Source organism: Parasteatoda tepidariorum, chromosome 2 (assembly GCF_043381705.1).
Source record: "Parasteatoda tepidariorum isolate YZ-2023 chromosome 2, CAS_Ptep_4.0, whole genome shotgun sequence".
Taxonomy (NCBI): Eukaryota; Metazoa; Arthropoda; class Arachnida; order Araneae; family Theridiidae; genus Parasteatoda; species Parasteatoda tepidariorum.
This window is the reverse complement of record NC_092205.1, coordinates 84,751,378-84,775,976: the sequence shown is the minus strand read 5'-3', so window position 1 is coordinate 84,775,976 and position 24,599 is coordinate 84,751,378. Positions and strand designations below refer to the sequence as shown.

The 24,599-nt window shown below is 27.2% G+C and overlaps 1 protein-coding gene across 2 annotated transcripts in view; it reads right to left on the bottom strand.

The window, feature by feature from the left end:
* LOC107440764 (nephrin-like) overlaps nt 1-24,599 on the bottom strand; it is a 194,984-nt gene that overhangs the window by 130,292 nt on the left and 40,093 nt on the right. For both annotated transcript variants that reach the window (XR_011636201.1, XM_043044524.2), the window contains exon 3: nt 8,460-8,795. Coding sequence is in view for 1 of the 2 variants with exons in the window: in XM_043044524.2 (XP_042900458.1) it covers nt 8,460-8,795 (336 nt within the window). In the remaining variant the exon portion in view is untranslated. The remainder of the gene's footprint in view (nt 1-8,459; nt 8,796-24,599) is intronic.

Below are 24,599 nucleotides of genomic sequence, written 5' to 3'. Positions count from 1 at the left end.
TTGGTTTAGAGTGCTTTAATTTTACCAGAATTCTTTTCTCAACTCGGGTAGTAAGAACTTTTTGTGTTAAATTTACCGTAAACTCTACGGTTAATCGGATGTACAGACTGCTGCAGGTTTTTTCTCTTTTATTTATTTTTTTTATAATTTTAGAATGAAAGTTCTAACAGTATAATGTATAATAGCAATATATTAATTTCACACTCTTAATAAGCTCTCTAATGCTTTTTGAACAAAACTCTTTATTACATTGTTTTTCTTAAGCCCTTCTGAACCTTTCTATCCTTTTTTCCAGTTTTTATTTTTAAAAAAAACTAACTGACTAGACTCTTGGGATACTTAAGGCTATAATAAGAACATTTCAAGTCATCTTGTTAGAATTAATACAAAAAATGACTATTTATTAGATTATTTTATTTACACCGTATTTGCGTTTAAATTACTTTAATTTAATGCACGTGTTGCCACTTATGGTCGTCTCTAGGCAACAGTGCGATTCTAACGTTAGTACTTTAAGTCTATTATTAAGATTTATTTTTTTACTAAGCTGTTATTATTTTAAAATTATTATCATCCCTCCCTTATTGCTTAAAATATTTCTAAGAACTAAATTTTAAACACAAATGATTTGCAGCAGCTAGAAACTAATAATTAAATTTAATAAAAACGCTTCAAAGATTATTTCTCCTTTTTTTTATTTATTACAACGCGCTCAAACTTTGCATTACTGAACTGTGTATACTTACTTTAAGGATTTAAAATTTAGCATTACTGTTTATCAATATAAATTTAAGTAGTATTTCAAAAAATATCTTTAAATACTTATCGAGCAAAATAATAACATTTTAAAATAGACTTTTTTAAATTTTAGTTTGTCATTATTTCAAGATTAGATTATTAAAACAAATAGCAATTCATTATTGCTTAAATTTTTCAAACTCTTACTGACGCTACATTTTGCTTCATAAAATATGTTTCTATATGCTTATTCAAAAAACAGAAATAAAATAAATAAAACTAATGTTTAAATCACTTTTCGACGCAAGTAAAATTTCTAAAAACAAAGAAAACATCACGAAATTTATAATTAATTGCAACGAGTTTATTATAGCTATAACGAGTTTATTAAGGTTTCTATTGCCATTTCTGTAAAATTTTACAATTTTTTATTTGTCAAGAAAAACTGTAAAAAATATAAAGCTTATTTTATGAGTTCTATTTACTTGCAGATTATACGCAATAAATAAAACTTACTTTTTTTCTTAATTTTGTTCATATTTTTGTATTTATTATGCAATATATATATATATATTTCAAATTGTAAAATCAATGCAGAAATAACTCAAAATATTAAAAATATCATTTTGTAATGTAAACATATTGCAATATTAAATTATATAATTTAGTATAATGCAGTATGTTTTATCAGTATTGCAATCAATCCGAATTCAAAACATTGAATCAGTAACCATAGGACAGTGAATTGATTTTGTTCCTACTATACGCAATGCTTTTTTTTACAGCAAATTTCTTACCAGTCTAGTTTTGGCGAAGGCAGTTCATGACCGTGTAATTTGGGCAAACTTTCAGTTTCGTGCTATTTTAAGGTCATTACTCTTCCAATATTCATTTACTCAGGCACGGGCCACACACTTTTGGGAAATATTAAAAATAAAGTTGAATGAGTAACCATAGGACTGAGAATTGATTTTGTTTCTTCTACACTCAATGCTTATTTTCCAGAAAACTTCGTACGTGTCTAGTTTTGGCGAAAGCAGTTAATGACCTTAAATTTTTTACAAACTTTCAGTATCTTGCAATTTTAAGGTAATTTCTTTTTCAATATTCATTTACGCTTTGCTTCAAGTGCAAATTCTATGACGGGAACAGTTTAAATGAATGTAAAGTATTTAAAACTTTTGAAACTTGGAAGCAATTTTCAACGTATAAAGTTAAAAGCTGATTTAATAAAATTCTTTAGAATTTTCCTTTATTAACTTCGACTGTAAATTGTACATATAAAGAATGATAGAGGTACCATCTTTATTTTCTCTTTTCAACATATAAATTCGAAAGTCGATTTACTAAAATTCTCTAAAATGTCAATAAACCTTCATCCATTAACTTCGAATATGGCTGAGTATAAAAGGACTGATTCTCAAGGCTCAATCTTTATTTTCTGTTGTAATAAAGCCTATTTTACTAGAATTTACTAAAATGTCATTTAGTAACCTCATCCATTAACTTCTAATATGATTGTGTATAATAGGAATAGTCCCTAAGGTCCTATCTGTATTGAGTATTGTCAACGTATAAACTTAGACATCGATTTAATATAATTCTATAAAATGTCATTAGTAGACTAGTAATACTTAAAGGAAATTGATAATTTTATTCAATGTTATGCATATTTCAAAACTTCTGTGAATCATTTTAAATTTTTTTGCCTAAACTAATATTTTTATTAATATGTCTCAGCAATCAAAGCAAAACATGCAATTTTTTTATATATTACTCTACAAAAGAAACGATTTTATTCAAAAAATTGATAACAAGAATAATTGATTAGCAAGGATTCTTCCCATGTAAGAAATATCTCGCCTTTAAATAGAAACAAAAATTATATTTCTATCTTAGTTAGAATCTATATCATCGTTTTAATAGAAAAAAAAGTCAACTTTCTAAAATTTTTGTGTGTGTCTTCGGTATTGTATAAAAAGCTCGGTATTAATGATTTCAACGTGTATAAATCAGTTCAATTTAAGTTAGGGTTATTTAATTAAATAATGTATTGTAACACTGTCTATTTATTAAAAGTGATTTTGGTAAAATATCATTGTTAAAATAGTCTCATTCAAACAATAGTGCAAATCAAAAAGAACACTCTAATTGTTACAATCTAACAAAGCATTGTTAAACCGGGAAATTCTCATTTCTAAAGTTTACATGCGATTTGTAAGGTTCTTTTTTTACGATTGCTTAAGCTACAATTAGAAAAATGGCGAAAGTGGTACGATTCTTGCAAAAAAAGCTGTAAGTATCAAATGTTGGTAAAATCTCTTAACAGTTTCAATAATTTATTAATTTGTTTTTAAAATTACTACAAGGACTTTATTTCAAATCGAAGCAAAAAAATCTACACTCAAAAATACAGGTTTCTAATATTATTCAATTTAAAAGGTATAAGTTGATTTAATAAGAACATTTTTTTTTTCATTCGTATCGCTCATAAGAATATACTCTCCACAATTCACTTGTTTTAAAGAACAATGTCCTCTGTCAAGTCTTGAAAATGAGCGCCCATTTTTGAGCACTTTTACTATCGACTGTTATATGTCACTTTAACTAGACTAAATTGTTAAATCAATGTTGCTCGGTAGTTCTTCTTTTATGTTTAGTAATTACGATTTAAAATATTTATTACCGAGGGAAATTATAATAAGTTTTAATTTAAAATCAAAAGCGTTTTTTATATAATTGTCAAATTTTAAGTTACTACTTACTATCAACGTATTACAGATAATTTTGAACACAACTTTACAATCATCAAATCTATTAACAAAATTCAAAAGATTTTCAATTTTACTAAAATAAGCGATCGAAAAAAGATTTGTGTTGTATTTATTTTTTGGCAATGATATTTGTAAAGATAAAAACTATTAAATTATTTAACACTAGAAAAACTGAAACTTAGTACAAAATGACTGGATTGTAAAAGAATAAATAATGTGTAAAGAAATTTGTTTCAAACTAGTTTTTAATATTTTTTATATTATTTACAGTTATATAACAAGTTATTAGTAAATATTACGAAAACAAATTATAAGTTGTACAAAAAGTCACAAAATTCTAAGAAATTGTGTCATTATATACATCATTGTTTTTCTAATCGAAATTAAAAAGCAGTCAAAATGACTTCCTTGGGTAATTTCGTGTTAAGATTTTTTAGAATATACCGGACTCCTTACAAAAGTTCCTTTATGGTGAAAAATTTGAAGAAACAAAATCTCTTTAGTAAAAAAAATACACTTATGATATGAATCTGTTATAGTACTGAGGAAACTGGATCATTCTGTCTTTCTGAATATGCGAAAATAATTTTCTATTTTCATCAAAAAGTACAAAAACCATATTTATCTAGAATTTTTAATTTTAAAAATACAAACTAAAGAAATCATTGACTCCATTTAGTAAAAGAAAAGTTTTAAGGTTCATATTTATGATAACATTTAATATGAAGGTCTCACTTTTACAATAAAGTGTTTGTTTTAACGGTAAAATGTTTTGTGAAGGTTTCGTATTTGTATAATAAAATCTTTCGCATTTGGTCATTATTTACGATAAAATAAAATATTTTATGAAGGCTTCCTTTTTACGATAAAAAAAAATTTTGAAAGTTTAACTTTAAGAGACACAAATTTCTCCTAAAATAATCCCAGTCATATTAAATAAAATTATTTGCCTCATGTTGTGTTACATACGGTGTTTAAAAGAGAACTAAAATATATTTCCAATTTTAGTGCAAAAGCTTTTAAGAAGGGGGAGAGTAATGACGAGAATTATTTTGAAATAAGAGCTTGGTCTGAAGTTCTTAAAGAACAAATTGCATTTGAAAGTGAAACGGAAGAGTCTAAGACTCGTAATGATAAGTCTGAGGTTGAAGGTGATAAAGGAAATAAGGAGTCAAAGATGACTCGTGATGATGCTACTCCTAATGAGTTTCATATGGCAAATGATGTGAAGTTTATATTAAGAGATTGGAATAAAGTTCTAGCAGAACAAATGATGGCGGAAATAGAATACAAAGAGTCTAAAAATGCTCCCAACGATGAAACTCTTGATAATGCTCTTGTTGTAGAAAATAAGGAGAGCAAAGATGCTCGTGAGATTGGGACAGTTGATGAACTGGATAAAATGGATACACTGGAGCAGTTGTTCGACTGGTTGATGAGCTGGTGAGAAATTTAAAACGTCTGGCTTGTAATGATAGTACTGGTAACACAAGCTTGAGACAATAATTGAAGACTCTATGATGGTTCAAAATTCTATAATATTTGATATAAATGATAATGATAAAGAAAATAAGCTACGATGATTGAAATAACGTTTTAAATTGTTTTTGGTGTATTTTCTGTTGCAATAACTTATAAATATGTTTCAATAAACGATTTATTACGTAATAATTCTCATGTTTTTTTTTTAATTCTTTCCAGTTTTTTTTTTAATTCTTCTTTTCCAGCAAATTTCTTACGCGTCTAGTTTTGGTAAAGTCAGTTCATAACCTGAAATTTGTACAAAATTTCAGTTTCTTGCGATTTTAAGGTCATTACTCTTTCAATATTCATTTACTCAGGCACGTGCCGTACACTTTAGGGCCATATTATAAATAAAGTTGAATAAGTAACCATAGGACTGTGAATTGATTTTGTTTCTTCTACACTCAATGCTTCTTTTCCATCAAATTTCTTACTTGTCTAGTTTCGGCGAAAGCAGTTCATGACCTTGAAATTTGTGCAAAATTTCAGTTTCTTGCTACTTTAAGGTCAAAAAGGTTAAACCAAATACACACCACGCATATGTTTAATATTAGGTACTACTCATTGATATGTAGTCACAAAAATATATGACGGTCAAATTCTTAGAAAATGGTCAAATTTTAAATATTTTTGAATGACCTTTGACCTTAGATATAAAGGTTCACTGAAAGTATTTATATCGTTATAGTTAGAGTAAAAGTAGTAAAACATAAAATAATGATGCGTGCTGGGATTCACTCGTTTTACAAAAAAAATATTGCAACTTGTAAATGGATGAGTTTTTCTCAAAATTGCAGAGAATTTTCGGTTTTGCACAGATCCAGAAACACGGTTAATTTTAGCTCATTTTCTTAGTTTTTATCATATTTTCTTTATCAGTGTGACCCCAAGAAACTCAAAAAGAAATTTTAAACAAAAAGAAAAAACACGTGCTTAACAGTTTTAACACATCCCGAAAATTTCAGAAGTCAAAAATGTCAAGCATCCTAACCTACTTTATTAGTAAGACTATAAGAAAAAAACTGACTCTTAAGGTACGAATTGCTACACATTTTTAAAAGATTATATCATCGGAAAAAATGTGTGTTCACAAAAAAATGTGAAATGAAAGTTTTTAAGCATTTATGGATTATTCAAATAATTTCTGCTCTTTTATATAGGAAGTGCTTTGTAAAACTAAATAATTATTCTTTTAAAAAAATTTTAATTATTTAAATAAACATATAAATTCTAAATATGTAATATTATTTGGGAGAAAAATTTTAAAAATTTTTAAGCTTATTTTCGTATATATATTCTAAATTTAATAAAATTATAAATACTCGAAAAAAATTTTGAAACTTTTTTTGAACTTCAAAACCGCATTTTACATTTTAAAGAAAGAATATTTTAAAAAAATGAGAAAGTAAAAAGTGCATTAAGTAGGAAAATTTATTAAATTGTCAAAAGAAAACTAAATAGCAATAAATTTTAATATGGTAGCTTAAAAACTAACAGTATAAGCAGTCTTTTAATAAAAAAAACATTATTTTAAAATTGAACATAGTGTAAAGATTTTTAACTGCTTAAGGACTTTTTAATGGTACCCAATCCACGAATAAATCATATCTTATCACGTTTTAGTTTATAAAGCTAATTACATTTCCCAAACATTTATGTAATATGCATATTAACTTTATTCGTCATAAGCGTTGTTTAACAAGTAGTAAGATAACGCAAGATTAATACTGGTAGTCTTTCTGATTTAGTTTTAGCCTCATGACAAAGATAACAACAGAAATAAAGCTTTAAATGAGTTCAAAAGTTCCATGAATTTGATGCTTTCATGTGAGATATGCTTCATTCATGTGGCTGTATATGATGTTTTATAGATACGCTATATCATTATAAGGAGTTACTACTTAAAGATCTACTATTGATAAAAGTATGTTGGCAAATATTCTGAAAGCAATTATTTTATAATATTTCGAATCGCTTTTTAATTTATTCAATTTTTATCTATAAAATTCTTTAGTTTAAAATGCTTGTTCAAGTCATGAACTCATTAGTCAAAAGAATTGTTTAAACTAAAAACGAAGAAAATAATGTAAGTTAGGTTATAGTTATTGGTAAAATAAATTTTAAGAACGAAAAAACCGTTATAAGCTAGTCTAGTTAAGCGATTTTCTGTTATCCAAAGTTAAAACAGAGGGTTTGTAGTTAAACTGCTTTACTATAAATAAAATAAACAACACGTGGTATCAGATATATTTAGTTATATAAATTTCGTGGCGTAGATTATAAATGCTACCACGTTAATGTAAAGGAACAACCACTGATGAACAACGATTGTGCATTAACATTACTGTTAATGAACAATATTTACGGGAATCATTAATAATGGTTCATGTTAATATTGTTCATAGAATTAATCTGATAGTGTTAGAAAAAATAAATAAATATTAAAATACGCGTAATAAGCATATTTTTTAATCTAATTGAGTTAAAGCTAGCAAATATCCCCGGTATTATCTTTAAAATGCTTCAAAAATTGAATTGTCCATAGGTATTTGCACTTGAAGAAGAAAATTACGGACACCCACACATGTGACCTACGACGTCAGCGCCAGCTGATTTATAAGCAAAAAGGTGTGTTAAAGTTGAGCTAAGTTTTTCCACATAAGTTAGAATGTTACTAAGTTTACAGCTGAATTTTAACTGGTAGTAGAATAAGAGAAGATATTTACTTGTTTTAGATATGATATGGGAAGAAAGTTTAATTCATTCATATTGATTATTTTTAACCCTATGGTGATTGTATATTGAGACAGTGATTTGGGTATGAAGACTTCAAATCTGAAATTGTGTTTTATTCCTAAAGTTACAGTTTCTTATATACTTTTAGACTATTATTAGCTGAAATGTACAAGTTTAAAAGCGTTATATGTAACAGTGGAATCATAAATGTAGCAACAAAATACCAGGGAAGTTAAGGTAAATCATTAGGTTTAAAACTGAAGAGACCCATACCTGTCGTCATACCCCCTAGACCCCCTATAGGGCCTACGCTATTCTATTCTGACCTGTTCAGAAGCACGCTAAGAGGTAGTTCATAATAGAGAAACGCCTTTAATGGCGTATGATGCCATTTCCAGGCATGGGTTCCTATGCAATTTTAAACCTAATAATTTGCCTTAACTCCCCTATAAATTTGTCGCAACACTCATGCTATCATTTGTCGTATATAACGTTTTTAAACTCGTGCCTTGCGACAAAAAAACATGCCCTTTAAAAAAAAACTGTAAATTGGAGAGAAAGAGAACAATATCAGATTTGAAATCGGAGACTTGAAACTATCCAAGATCCGTTAAATAAATCTCCTGCAACGGAGAATAAAATGTTCTAGAGTGTAATCTTTAAATATTGAGTGAAGAAAATATTTACCAATCACTTTCAGAACAACTGTGTACATGTATGTTCTATCCCATCTATAATCTACGCGACAGTAGTAGACACCAGCGTCACCTTCTTTCACAGAGACCAATTTCAACACCGGAGGCCATGGACTTGGATCAAAGGTTGCCCTGGATCTCAACTTATCTGAGGGAACGTGCAAGGAATTGGAGCCGCCCTCTCGTGCATCCACTGTGTAGACGGACATCACCTCGTCATCCTTGTACCAGAATATACACTTGATGCCACTTTCTGGAGGACGTTGTGGTACTTGGCATGGTAAATTGGCAGTGGATCCCTGGAGAGCTTCAAACTCTGGTAATGGTTCTGGGAAGAAAAAAAATAATACTTAATAACATTACTTTCATTCATCAGTGTCATGTATTTGCTGTTCACTATATACAAAAATTATCATTATTGCTGAGTGTTCGACATAGTAAAAAACTCTGGAACAAATTGCGATAAAAAGTACCGGCACTTAGGGTTCATCATCCGTGAAATCAATATTAAGTTAAGCTCCATTTTTACCGCAAAATATTATGCCAAAATTTTTACAGTTATGTCTATTTCAGTGGTTTCACTGTAAAAATTATGATACATCAGTTTTATTGTTCGTTCGGGGTAAAAAAAAAATTCGTTCTGAAATATAGGTACCCTTAGTGCCGGTACTTTTTTACGGAATTTGATTCCGGAATTTGTTACGGTCAGATACCTTCTTTGTTAGTATTCGAATTACGAATTTTACGCCTCATCTATAATATGTGATATTATTTTAAAATTCTTGCTGTGTTTTAAAATTACGAATATTTTTTTTAAAATACTTACAACATTTAATACAGCCGATTAGTTGTAAAAACATTAAGGGTAATAATACTAAATTCTGATGGAATGCTAACGTTCAGATTACTTTTCTACGTATAGTAAAAACTCAATTTATAAAAAAAATATTTAATTTTTTAAGCATAACACGAGGACATTTTAAATCCATGACTTGAATACATTTTTAACATACTTTTTATGTTACGATGCTGCAGTTAAATCACTAATACAAAAACTCGACCTATTTTCAGATTTTTAGCATATTGTTTGCTGTTGTTCAAAATACGCTGAATAGGTTCAAAATAAACAGGTGTCAAAACCTTTGTGAAAAAAAAAATTCTTTCTTCCAGCAATACACACTGTCGTTAATGATATTAAGCAAATTACTATTATTTTCCTAATTATATATTTTTGGAAACAAAAATGAAAATAAATTATGAAATTAAAAACACTCATTTATAGGTCAAAAAAATTCTTTTTAATTTGAAAAAAATGTTTTCTAGATTGTTAGTCTCAAAAAAATATTTAAATAATGTATCAAAATACGACATTTTTCGTACGAATCTTAATAATTTATGTTATATCGCTACTTTAACATCTAACACAACACTCGATTTAAATGTTTTCTGTTTTAAATGAAAGCCTATGTCATGTTTTCTATATTTTTCCAACTGTATTGTTAAGCGTGCCGATTAGGGTCTTACTTTATTTGGTAAACTAAAATACTAAGCTTATAAAATTAAAGTAATAGCATAAAAATAAGTTCATATTGATGTCAAAAAAAATTGAAAGCTAGGTAATTAAATCAATTATGTTTCTTTAAAAATTCTTGTTATTGTATCTCACATCTTAATTTTGCTCATTAGGTTAAATTGGTTATTAAGTAGTTATTTATAACTCTTTTCAAATTTTAGACAAACAAATTTGAACGATTCCGGTAAACTTGTCTGCAACAAAATAAAATACTAAGCCCATCTCTTCACCGAGGCGAAGACAAATAATTTTGATGTAATAATTTTGTGTCACCTTCAACGATCGGACTGAGGAGCCATCGGTCATTCAAAACCCCCTGTCCTAACGCCAAAAAGTTCAAATTTCTAGTAAATGAATAGTTGGTTATGAACATTTTGGAACATGGAAAAAGATCCAAAATTTGGCGCATTATTGATAGATGATATAGTCAAAAATAAAGAAAACTCCGCATTATTAATATTAAATTTTAAATAATCTGGCTTAATCACTAAAAAGACCGTCAGAATTTAATCTACTGAAACATTTTTATGGTTAGTAAAATAAAGTAACTTAAAGAAAAATAGATTTAAAAAAAGATTTTGATATTTTATTAGTCGTGGCACTGAATAATGAGTTATGCACTTTTATAGAATTAAAAAGTTAAGCGATTGTTAAGAAAAGAATGAAAGTATTAAATACCCATCCTTTATAAAATGTGATAAAAATTCAATTATTCATTCTACTTAATTATAACAGGATTAAGAATGCTTAAAAAATAAATTTATGAAATTAAAGAAATTTTAAAAGCTAGGAAATATGTAATGTCTATAGTGACATCACACCCATAGAGCTAATAACTCTGGTAGTTTTGACCATACTTTTTTTTCACAGTGCATTAATTGCGATAACAAAGAGTTTAAAGAATACAAATTCCCGGTATTCCTTTCAAAAAATAAAAACTTTTCTTTCAAAAAATAAAAACTTCTCTCTCTTTTCCTTTCAAAAAATAAAAACTTCTCTCTCCTTTCCTTTCAAAAAATAAAAACTTTCCTTTCAAAAAATAAAAACTTTCCTTTCAAAAAATAAAAATTTTCTTTTCAAAAAATAAAAACTTCTCTCTTCTTTCCTTTCAAAAAATAAAAACGTCTCTCTCCTTTCCTTTCAAAAAATAAAAACTTAAAAAGGTTTTAAATAACCACTACAATTTCGCTTTTGAATAAAAATAAATGTGCATTATTTACCTTTACAATGTAACAGTCAGTAAAAAAAGCTTCCTATCCTTATTTTAATAAAATTATCATAATAATTTCTTTCCAATAAACTTTTTAATTTTCTTTTTGTTTTTAATGATTTTTTAATAATTATTATTAAGACAAACCTAAATGTTGTTCATAATTAAACAAACCTTTCGTATCTTACTCGCACTCTATACGAGGCAAAAATTACGGTGATGAATTTCTTTTAAGTTGCACTCTAGGGCTTGCCTACCGAATTCAATTATTCTCTCCCAGTTTAAGCACGCAATATATTCATTACACTTTCCCTTAAGTATATATTTGAAAAATAACTAAAAAAAGCAACAAAAAAAGAGTAAGTAAAATGTTTTTGGCATGTAAAATTATTCGTCTAGCACACTTGGCTGAGAATTAAATGTTCCATTGTTAGATATTTAAAAAAAAAATACAGTATGCTTAGAATTTAAAAGCCAAAGCAATTTACAGAATAACCAGAATAGGAAATTTTTGAAATCGCCACATATTTTGCTGTAAGTGACGTTGATAGCTTCAAAATGGAATATAAAACGTTTCTTTCCCCTTTATTAATGGTTATCCGGCCGAGGTAAAAAGGATTTAAGCCCCGAAACATAAATCCACACGTTTCCATTTTTAAAAGAATATTTTTCTTCTTCCAAATAAGCTAGAGAAGAGATTTATTTGTATGTAAATATTAAAGGTTGAGTGAATCAAAAACATCGTTTATTTACTCTTTGTGTGAGTGAATGTCCTTCTAGGAAACTTAATTAATTATTTAGATAATTGAAAATAAATTTAGAACTATAAACTAGCTGAGAACTTTATTTAAGTGGTATTTAAAAGGTTTTATTGGAACAATTATTCGTTACAAAAGTTTACGTAAGCATGAATTGTAAAACAATGTTATTATGTTTTTATACATTTAATGCAACAACTATAAAACTATCATTTTTGTTTATAAACGCGTAGATAAAATATATTTTATTAATTACAGTAAATTTGTCAGTAAATTACAAACGACATAGTTATTATTTTAAAAAAGTCCTTTAAATCTTGTTAAAGTATGTATTTAAGGAAACGAATGTAAAACTATTAATTTTCTATTTATAAACACTTTGCATACAATTAGACGTTAGTAAATGATTGCAGATTTTCATACTTCTGGAAAGCTTAATTAATTATTTAGATAAATGAAAATAAATTTAGAATTATAAACTAACCGAGAACTTTATTCAAGTGGTATTTATAAGGTTTTATTGGAACAATTATTCGTTACAAATTCGTATTCGTTTGCGTAAGCATGAATTGTAAAACAATGTTATTATGTTTTTATACATTTAATGCAACAACAATAAAACTAATTATTTTTGTTTATAAACAGGTAGATAAAATATATTTTATTAATTACAATAAATTTGTCAGTAAATTACAAACGACATAGTTATTATTTTAAAAAAATCCTTTAAATCTTGTTAAAGTATGTACTTAAGGAAACGAATGCAAAACTATAAATTTTTTATTTATAAACACTCTGCATACAATTAAACAATAGTAAATGATTTCAGATTTTCATACTTAAATTTAAATCTAACAATTTTGATTGATTAAATTTACAATTTTGAAATATGTCGACTGTNAAACTAATATTTTTGTTTATAAACACGTTATTTGAATAAAATTATCATAATAATTTCTTTCCAATAAAATTTTTTAATTTTTTTTTGCTTTTAATGATTTATTGATAATTATTATTAAGATAAACCTAAATGTTGCTAAAAAGGATTTAAGTCCTGAAACATAAATCCACACGTTTCCATTTTTAAAAGAATATTTTTCTTCTTCCAAATAAGCTAGAAAAGAGATTTATTTGTATGTAAATTTTAAAGGTTGAGTGAATCAAAAACATCGTTTATTTACTCTTTGTGTGAGTGAGTGTCCTTCTGGAAATCTTAATTAATTATTTAGATAATTGAAAATAAATTTAGAATTATAAACTAACCGAGAACTATATTTAAGTGGTATTTAAAAGGTTTTATTGGAACAATTATTCGTTACAAAAGTTTACGTAAGCATGAATTGTAAAACAATGTTATTATGTTTTTATACATTTAATGCAACAACTATAAAACTATAATTTTTGTTTATAAACACGTAGATAAAATATATTTTATTAATTACAATAAATTTGTTAGTAAATTACAAACGACATAGTTATTATTTTTAAAAAATCCTTCAAATCTTGTTAAAGTATTTATTTAAGGAAATGAATGTAAAACTATTAATTTTCTATTTATAAACACTTTGCATACAATTAGACGTTAGTAAATGATTGCAGATTTTCATACTTCTGGAAATCTTAATTAATTATTTCAATAATTGAAAATAAATTTAGAATTATAAACTAACCGAGAACTTTATTTAAGTGGTATTTATAAGGTTTTATTGGAACAATTATTCGTTACAAAAGTTTACGTAAGCATGAATTGTAAAACAATGTTATTATATTTTTATACATTTAATGCAACAACAATAAAACTAATATTTTTGTTTATAAACACGTAGATAAAATATATTTTATTAATTACAATAAATTTGTCAGTAAATTACAAACGACATAGTTATTATTTTAAAAAAATCCTTTAAATCTTGTTAAAGTATGTACTTAAGGAAACGAATGCAAAACTATAAATTTTTTATTTATAAACACTCTGCATACAATTAAACAATAGTAAATGATTTCAGATTTTCATACTTAAATTTAAATCTAACAATTTTGATTGATTAAATTTACAATTTTGAAATATGTCGACTGTCATTTCGTTTTTGTATATTTTTAAAGCGTATGAAATTTTCAATCAAATAATATATTTCCAACATGTTTTTATAGTATTGAATTACGTTATTATATCTGACACTTTCTTTTCTTCATACTTATTTAAGTGCATAAGGCTTAGCAAAAAGAGCCTTGGCAATAAATTGAAGCAATTAATAGCCAATATATGGATTTCTTATCCTTCCTTGGCGAAAACTATTCATAACGTATACATGTAATGCATACATATAACCTATACATGTCACTTGAATTTTTGATGTTGTTAAGTGGGCATGCATTTCCAGGCTAGAGCGTTCAATAGTATTGCACCAAAAAAGTTTAAATATATCCGTCTCTTGTGCCAAGAATTTTTTTATTCCTTGCATTACTCACTAGATGGCTGCATTAGACTATTTTTAATGTAACTGGAAATTTCAGCGCAATCCAAATATATGTATTTGTGATATGTGTTTCGTGATTTGAGGTGTTAGGTGGGGCTTGCCCCTGCAGACACTGGATGAAGGACGATGATGAGCAGTTGGCCGGAGGATTATGACCGGATGCAGATGCGGAGGGTGTGTACCCTGCGAGCCATTTTCAAAATTATTTATTAAATTTTATGTATATTAAAAATGAGGAATAATTTTTCTTTTGACGGAGCTCGATATTTCCAAAAATATTTTTTATTAATTTTCATATTTGATTCGTTACTGAAGTAGTTTCTGATGTTAAATATCTAATTGCTTGCCTATATGTCCCTCTGGAATAAAATAGTGAACAGTTGGAAAAGAATCATAAACATCTTCAACAGGAATTCCTTCATAGTTCATAAAACCTGAAATTTATATTTGGCTGGTCTCCGTGAGTCTATGTTTACCGTGCACTTGAGGCGACTTTGAATTTGAGAGGATCACGGGGGAATTTTCGTTGTGGCTTAAATGTGGTTGGTATTGGAGATGATAGTGAAATATTATTTGAAAAATCATATTCATAAAACTGAAAAGATACAGAAATACGCAGCTTGCTGTGTTCTATTAAAGAAAACTGGTTTTTAATATCAACAAGTTTCGAAATCAGTTAAAAATGTTTTTCTATTTTTGACTATTGGGTTGACAAGAAGATAAAATCGATTTTTTAGTGTGAAATAAAACTCAATTTCTTTCTGCATTTGAAAATAAACTTTGATCTGTCAAATATGTTATGTTCGATGATTCTTTGGTATTTTTCTATTGGCTTTATGATCCATAAAACCTTTGGTCCTTATCAAAAAAATACTCATCTAAGTGCGATTTCAGGTCATCGTTATTACTAAAATTTTTACCATTTAAAATCTTCCTAACATCGAAATAAATGATAATCCGATGGTGCATTGTGGTGCCTTAATGTGAGCTTGCAAATTGCAAAGGAATCGTGTTCCACCACAAGGATACAATAAGCAACGAGTATAAAATTATTGGACCTGGTGGGAAGTGATGTCGCATCCCTCATATAGTCCCGACTTTGAATCATCAGATTATTTATTTCATTTTCAAAACTTTTTAAATGGAAAAAATTTCAATAAGCACGATGACCTAAAATCGCACTTGGTTGAATTTTTTTGCTGATAAGGACCTGAGAAAAAACAAGATCATGAAGTGATATGGAAAAAGGGTCATCGAACTGAATGGAATTCGTTTGACTGAAGTTCAAATTAAAGTTCATTTCCGTGCGCAGAAAAAAAAATCGAGTTTTATTTCACACTGAAAAGCCGAAATTGCTTTTTGCGTAATTAATAAAGTGGCAAAATTACAAAATACTGTTTTCTGCTACATTTCACACAATTCTGAAATATTTTTTAGAACGTCAGTTAATCTTTAACCCTGATTTTCTCCAAATTGTTGCTGCAAATATGGTCATTTCTATTCTTTGAGGTTGGAAGTGTCATTTTCTGAAATACAATTTTGAAACTTCGTGAATAGAAATTTTCTAGTTTTCTAAATAAAAAAATAAAGAAATCAACAACAAATCTTAAAATTTGCGTTCAATTTTTTTAAAATTAGTTTTCTCATAATTTCTCATTTTTGGGATACCTAACATTTTTTCGTCACTAAGCAGTAGCACCGAAAATAAATTTGCTTCATCAATTAGGATCAAAAATTGAAGAAAAAAAAACTTTTCTTTTTTTCAGATTAGTTTTTCCATAGTACCTCATTTTTGAGACACCAGATATTTTTTCGTCATTAAGCAGTAGCGCTGGATAAATTTGTTCTCTCGATTAGGAACTGTGCACTGAATAAAAATACTAGGAAAACTGTGCATTGAATAAAAAAAATACTAATTCGTGATAATCTGTATATAAATAGGAAATAATAATTTAAATTGAAAATTCGATTTTACAAACATCATATAATATAATACCTACAGAACAGATCTAAAATTAAATCGATTAAGGCATTAGAACAGACATTGTGTTACGTAGTAAGCATTTCCTCTTTAAAAAAACATTTTCCTGAGTGGATTCTTAATTGTCTTAAAACTTCGCCAAAAAAAGGAAGAAACTTGAAATAAAATGTATGTTTTCTTACATTTTTAAACTTACCACCTGACTCACCATCGTAAAAGTAGTAGCTCGCAAAACTTTTATCTTGAGCCTGAAACATTCTAACTGTTCCAGAAGTTTTAAACTCCTCATAAAACAGCTCGTAGCAATGTTATTTTTCCCAGGTGAATATGAGTATACGTAACTGGTTTTCGCAGAAGACCATTATTTACAGTGACAGTGTGGGAACCAACCATAGGCGCATCCGGATTCTAAAGCAAAAGTTTACAAAGGCCAAAGAAACGCGTATGCAATCAAAAAACAATAACGGAGAAGCGCTATAACTCTTTTTTTCGGTGCATTTTTTTTCCTGAAATTGTCTTTCCTATTTTTTCGCCAAATTCAACAAATTCCCACGTGTGGAGACTCGCAGATAACGAGGAATGGCTTAAGGAAAAAAAGGAAACTCTATTAAGCTGGTTAACAAAATAAAAAAAATGGCCACAAATATAACGAGATGGAATAATATCGTTTGCGGTAATTAGAAAAGAAATACGATGTCTGCTAGTCGTAAAAAATCGTTCGCTCTTAAAAGAAGTCTGATAAAAGAATCTTTTTCTCTGCGATAATCTGTTTAGTTGAGTTTTTTGTTATGTTTTATTAAGAACATTTTGAATTAAATAAAAGAGATGGTTATAATTCATGCAATTATTCAATTAGATTTTATCTAGATTGAATTTTTTATACCTTATGTTAAATTGCTGAATTAAAGTTTTTGTTGTTTACAGAAAACGAATTCATTTCATTCCCTAGGGACATTCAGATATGGTTTAAAGGTATTCAGAAATTTAGTTTTGTCTGTTTTGAAAAATAAGCTTTAAAATTATAATTTTTTTTTAACTAAAAGACACTAATTTACATTCTTTTGTTTTTAGATTTAATATTTCAAATATTAAATTGAAATTAATTTCGGAATTTTAGGGAATTCAGATTTCGTTCAAATCAGAAATTTAGTTAGTAAAGTTCCGAAATTTTAATTTCAGAAATGTAAGGGAATAAAAACAAATATGAACACATTATATTTACTTCTTGAGCGAGTGATTTTGTTCTAAATGAAACAGAAAGTAATTTATGATAAATTGACAACAACAGAAAAATTCGTATTCAAGTTTATGAAGAACATTAATTTTTTTTTTCATTCTAACTACATTATGACATTGAAGTTTAGTGTTACTGACTTAGAATCTCAATCAAATTTTGTTTCGCTAATTTTCATATGTATACATTATATTCAAATGAAAGTAAAAAATAAATTAAATACTTTATCATTCATAAGAAATAATCAAATTTCCATTAACTTCAATTAATTAAACTGTACGTTAAATTCTTTGTTTTATTTGCTCAGGCTGTTTTAATAGTAATGTTACTTTATTAAATGAGCGTTAGGTATAACAAAAAATTATTAAACTGGTCTCACTATTTGTTGTGACTTTTGGGAATAATTCAAATTAGATGTAACAAAAATACAGTTATTCACACTGAAATACTTTTTAAGAACATAAATGGGACTAAAAAGAGTTTTAAATGCATTGAAATTAGTTAATTTTCAATCTATTTAAAACGTTAATAGAAAAACCTTAAAATAACTTGAAAAAAATTGCATGTGTTTATTTTTTTCATTAATTAATGATATTACTAAGTTTCAATAATAATTATATTTATCATATATGTCAATACAAACAAAATTCCAAAGATATTAGTAACAGAAAATGCTGCTAAAGCAATTAAAGATTATACATAATTTATGTTATAGATTATTTTATGTTCTACATTATTTTTATATCATACATTAAAAATAATTTATGCTATAACATTAAAGAAATACCTGAAACTAAGTAGGCTGGATACTTTTCCGTACAAAAATAGGTGTACCATATTTTCTAAAATTTAAAAACTAAGTTATACAATTCCTTTACCTTTACTAATTATGTATATGATACCACAATAGGCATTACATGCATATATATTTATATATATGCATGTAATGCCTNATAATTATGATTCAGTTTCCATCGTCCTTACTGATATTATTGTGCAAAATTTATTATTTCACATAGAAAGTCGAATGGATAAAATAAATTTTTAATTTTGTATCTCGATCTCTACAAATACTATTTAATAAAAGTTTTATTATAATTATGATCCAGTTTCCATCGTCCTTATTGATATTATTGTGCAAAATTTATTATTTCGCATAGAAAGTCGAATGGATAAAATAAATTTTTAATTTTGTATCTCGATCTCTACAAATACTATTTAATAAAAGTTTTATTATAATTATGATCCAGTTTCCATCGTCCTTACTGATATTATTGTGCAAAATTTATTATTTCACATAGAAAGTCGAATGGATAAAATAAATTTTTAATTTTGTATCTCGATCTCTACAAATACTATTTAATAAAAGTTTTATTATAATTATGATCCAGTTTCCATCGTCCTTACTGATATTATTGTGCAAAATTTATTATTTCACATAGAAAGTCGTATGGATAAAATAAACTTTTAATTTTGTATCTCGAGCTCTACAAATACTATTTAATAAAAGTTTTATTATAATTATGATTCAGTTTTCATCGTCCTTATTGATATTATTGTGCAAAATTTATTATTTCGCATAGAAAGTCGAATGGATAAAATAAACTTTTAATTTTGTATCTCGATCTCTACAAATACTATTTAATAAAAGTTTTATTATAATTATGATCCAGTTTTCATCGTCCTTACTGATATTATTGTGTAAAATTTATTATTTCGCATAGAAAGTCGTATGGATAAAATATACTTTTGTCTTTGTATCTCGATCTCTACAAATACTATTTAATAAAAGTTTTATTATAATTATGATCCAGTTTTCATCGTCGTTATTGATATTATTGTGTAAAATTTATTATTTCACATAGAAAGTTGTATGGATAAAATATACTTTTGTCTTTGTATCTCGATCTCTACAAATACTATTTAATAAAAGTTTTATTATAATTATGATCCAGTTTTCCTCGTCGTTATTGATATTATGGTGCAAAATTTATTATTTCACATAGGATAAAATAAACTTTAAATTTTGTATCTCGATCTCTACAAATACTATTGAATAAAAGTATTCTTATAATTATGATCCAGTTTTCATCGTCCTTATTGATATTATTGTGCAAAATTTATTATTTCACATAGAAAGTCGAATGGATAAAATAAATTTTTAATTTTGTATCTCGATCTCTACTAATACTACTGAATAAAAGTTATATTTAATGAACCAGTTTTCATTTGAACAGTCATTTTCATTATCCTGTTTTCATCGCTATCTTCAATTATACCATGGCAACTCCGACCGCTCCGAATTTCGTCATTAGAATGCCATTTAATCTGTTTTAAAGCATCGTTCACTTTATGTTCAATTAATCCTCATCTTAATATGGATTAGTATTTTTTTTAATTGAACAACTATCACAAGCGAGCAGAAATCAATCTCGATCAATAAACTACTTTCTACGTCTGCGTTAATCATTCAGTGTAAATTCATGAAACTCCTCTATGGTTGCTAAATGCGTTATTTTTACTTAAAAGTTGATATAATTTTTAATAACTTCTTCACAGCAAACACTTTTTAAATTCGTAGTCGATAAAATCAATTAAAAAATAAAACCTAGGCAAAAATGTGTGACGATTCATAGCCAGAGCATAGATACCTTAAACTTTTTGGCGAAAAACATAACAACGTTCTCATACGTTTTCCTTTACGTTTTTAAACCATGTCGATGGGTGTTATAGGGTTTCCGGTTTGCTCAGGAACACAACACTTCAGTTGTTTTAAATTGTCTTAAAAAATTTTATGAAAAATCATCTATTCATCATTCTGGAAATCTGGATTTATTTTACAGAAATGATAATAAAAATACTATTTTGTTTATTTAATACCAAGGCTTCACATAATTTTATTTTCAATTTATTTTTATAGAGAATCACCACTAATCCAAGCCCCTTGAACAATAATTATTCATTATTTTCCCCATAAATCGACTATTCTGCCTTTACATTTAAACTCCGGATATATCGGATCTTAGGTATTATAACCCACACCAACCACTCGGGATTTATACCATTATCACACTATTATTCACTCCTAAAAAACCATTATTCATGAAAAAGTTGATTTTTTTAAAATTAATACTTGAATCTCATAGAGTTTCAAGGAACGGTTTTAGAGTGATAAGATTTTTGGGGAGTTTAAGAACGACTGAGCATTAACTATAATGCCAAACCTACTTTGAATCTTATATTAAACACACAATAATTGAATTTTGCAAAAATCAATCTTAAGTTCCACTATTTATATTCCTATGTATTATTTCCGAAAAGAAACGGAGTATTATCTGTGTCAGTCAATATTGTGTTATAGAGTAATGGAAATTTCCAAAATCGACTGTAAGTCATTTGAATGAAATAAATCTCAAAATATCCCAACCTTAAACGTTTGTCAACGGATTTTGCTTCAGTTCGTTTGTCAACGGATTTTGCTTCAGTTCTAAGTCTTATAGGATAAAAAAAGTAGTATTAAATATATTCAATATCTTTGTGCCCTCTAACATCTGAGCATTATTTATTGTCTTTTTTTATATATAACTCAAAATCCAATTTGAGCAACATTTACCCATTTTATTGGGAAGGAACTTGTTTATATTTAAACGGAGACTTAGCCATTTCATTCTTCGTTTTCGGAAAAAAAATTCTTGTATTTTACTTCTATGAATTGCACAATAGTAGGTATTCAAAAAAAGGATTTTATTTTGATCTTTTTCTACCTTATTTATTTTCTATTTATTTATTTTCTACTTAAAAATAACTTATATGCCTAAAGTATCCATAAATTAGATAGAAAGAGCCTATCGCTATTAAGCAGTGTACGTAATGTTTATTTCAGAACAAAAAATACATATAATTTCTGCACATCTTAGGCAATTAAAAGGAAACGAATTTTTTAAAAGAATAAATTCAATAATATAAAAAAGAATAAAATAATGTACACAATAATAAAATATTTTTTTAATATTGAGTACATTATAGTATCAGAGTTACATGGACATATGGCATACATAAGAAGTTTTAAATATTAAGTTAGAAAAAACTCAGAAATCAAAAATGAATGCAGATATTATATACACCCCATTTTTTATATAATTTTCTGGAATAAGGAAATCGGCACTTTTATGAAAGTGTTCTTGAAAATAATAAGATCTTTAAGGGATTAAAAGTGACCACTGTTAGGCAACAAAATTTCCCAATTTTGTCCTAAATAAGTGCATCAGATATTGGTTTTTATGTGGGTGCCCAAGTGTTTATTTGTAAATCAAGTAATAATTGACATTGACAATAACCCACTTTCATTCTGACACGTTTTTCATATTCCAGAACGTTCTGTTTAATCATTAGCCTGCGTCAGGTATGAAATCAAATTCTGCTTTTTTTTAGTATTTATCTAAATTAAAATTTATATTAAAATAAATTTTGAAAAATAATTCTAATAATTTTATGCTAAACGATCCTTCGCATGAGCAATAGTAAACAAGTTTCCATTCATTTTACTTATTTTAACGAAACTCTAACTTCCTAATTAAAATTGACACGTTAAGTATACTTCTTAAATTTAATATCAATGAATTGTTATATCCAAACTAAGATAAAAGGAAAAAAATTCTATAAATGCAAAATTTCATTCAAAAAACTGTGCGAGGTTTGATTGACTCTTGTAGCTTCGTTTCGTTGCCACCTCATTTTGGCGAAATTTGTTTGAAAATCACGAACTTCTTAAAAAATTTTAATTTTTATAGAACTCTATTATGATCCATTCCACAAGGATGAGTTAGAAATAGAAATCAAAAAATTTTATGAGCAAAATGTTTAAAATAATTGAAGAAAAAATATCTAAACTTTTAGCCAGAAAAAACGCGTGTAAGAACCAATTATCCACTGAATGTTATCACTATTTCAATAAAAAATATAGATGCGAGCTTTTATTTATTTGAATTGTGCGAATATAAATATCAATGTGTGATTTTTAAATCACGCGAATACGAATCTCACGATTTAATTTTAAAATAGCGTGAATACGAATCTCGATGTTAGATTATAAAATCTCGTGAATAATTCCGATGAATAATTTTTAACTCCCTTGAACACGAAGCAATAGCGGCTCTTAAATCATGTGAATACGAAATGCGATATTTGATATGAAATCGTGAAAATATGAAACACGATCCACGATCTTAAATCGCGTAAATAGGAATCACGATGTGTGATTTTTAATCGCATTTACATTGGTAAGAAAAGCGTGAAAAGGATTTTTTTTTCTCGGAAAATTTTAAAAAAGCAAACTTTCTCGAAAGGCCGGGATAGCCTGGTTGGTAGGGCACTGGACCTATGTCCAAGTGTTCGTGGGCCTCCGGCTGAAGACTTCCCGTATAGTTATTGGTGACTGATGCACGTTAAATCTGTCAAGTTGCAAAGCCCTCCAAGTTCCTATAACAAATCAATACCTCTGGAGGTACTGATCTAGGAGTTTCCTTGTCTTCTGGATTGGTTCAAAATTACAAGGCTACGGAGTTGAACATTAGTAGTCGTAAACCCAACATTGGGTCGGCTGTTCAACGACGGATAAAATAAAAATAAAATAAAACTTTCTTGAAAGAGGCTAATTTTTTTTTTCCTTTTTAGGTAATAGTAAAAACTTTTAATCGATTGTGACAAATTTTCCGCGAACAACATTCGCGCGCTCGCATACATTATACAAATCTAGTTATATCCATTCCAAAATCCAAAAATGCCTTTTAAGCACTCATATTACAACTTCTGAGAAAGCATAATATTGCATTATTTAAAAAAATATAATTCTCTGTGAAGAAAAAGATACATGTTCCCCTCTGATCAAACTCAACTGCTTACTTTCTCGTTCGTATAATCTATTTATTATTCAGATCAATTTTAGCATTTCAGAGACACAGCGATATATTTCTGGGTTTCCATCTGACAGGATTCATATTTGAGAACATTGTCTACAGATAGATAGAGAAAAAGACTACGTATGGAAAAAAAAACGCACTATATCACGGCAAGCAAAAACTGTTTTCTTATTCATAGGAAAATCTCAAAAATATTAGTCTGGAAATAAAGATATATATGTTTCACTGATGCATTTGTCACAGTGATATTTTGAGATAAATGTTTTGAGTTCCATTTTCAAACTTTCTCATTTTTTTCCTTTAAAAAGAAGGAAAAGAAAACAAAAGAGGAAAGTGATGAAAAGACAAAACGAAACTCTCCTTGAAAGCTTTTGTTTTCGTCTTTATCTTCTGGTGGCACTAAAATGTGGATTTAGGCATAAAAAGTCGCAAACCCTTCAGAAAGAAAATACTTTAGAAAATGTAGAAGCTCTGACTTAAAATATTGTTAATAATATATAAGTATTTCTTTTCATCACTACTTTTCAAATGTGAAATAATTCAACAAAAAATGCATTCTGAAAACTTTTATCCCGATGGCGAACACCTAAAGAAGTTTTGTTTGCTTCATAAATTGTCTGAGAAAAATATCTTTTATAAATGCAGTTAGAAATTGCTTTGAAATTCAAAAATTAATCAATCAACTTCCGTACAAATTACCTTTATTTAAATGCTTAATATAAATTACCATTATTAGAGTTAAATATTATTTTCCTATGCACAGTTAAATAGTAGCTACTTATTAATTATTTATCAATTATGCAACTTTCTAAAAATTCTAACTTTGTGCTCGGAATTCGAAATTAGTTAAACTTTTAGTACCGTTTCAATTACTATCATAACATATCACAAATGGACATAAACCAAAATTAGAAAAATTTCAATAGTCTTTCAAAGAATCTCATAATACAAACCATTTTCACAAAATGTAAGGTACAGTAT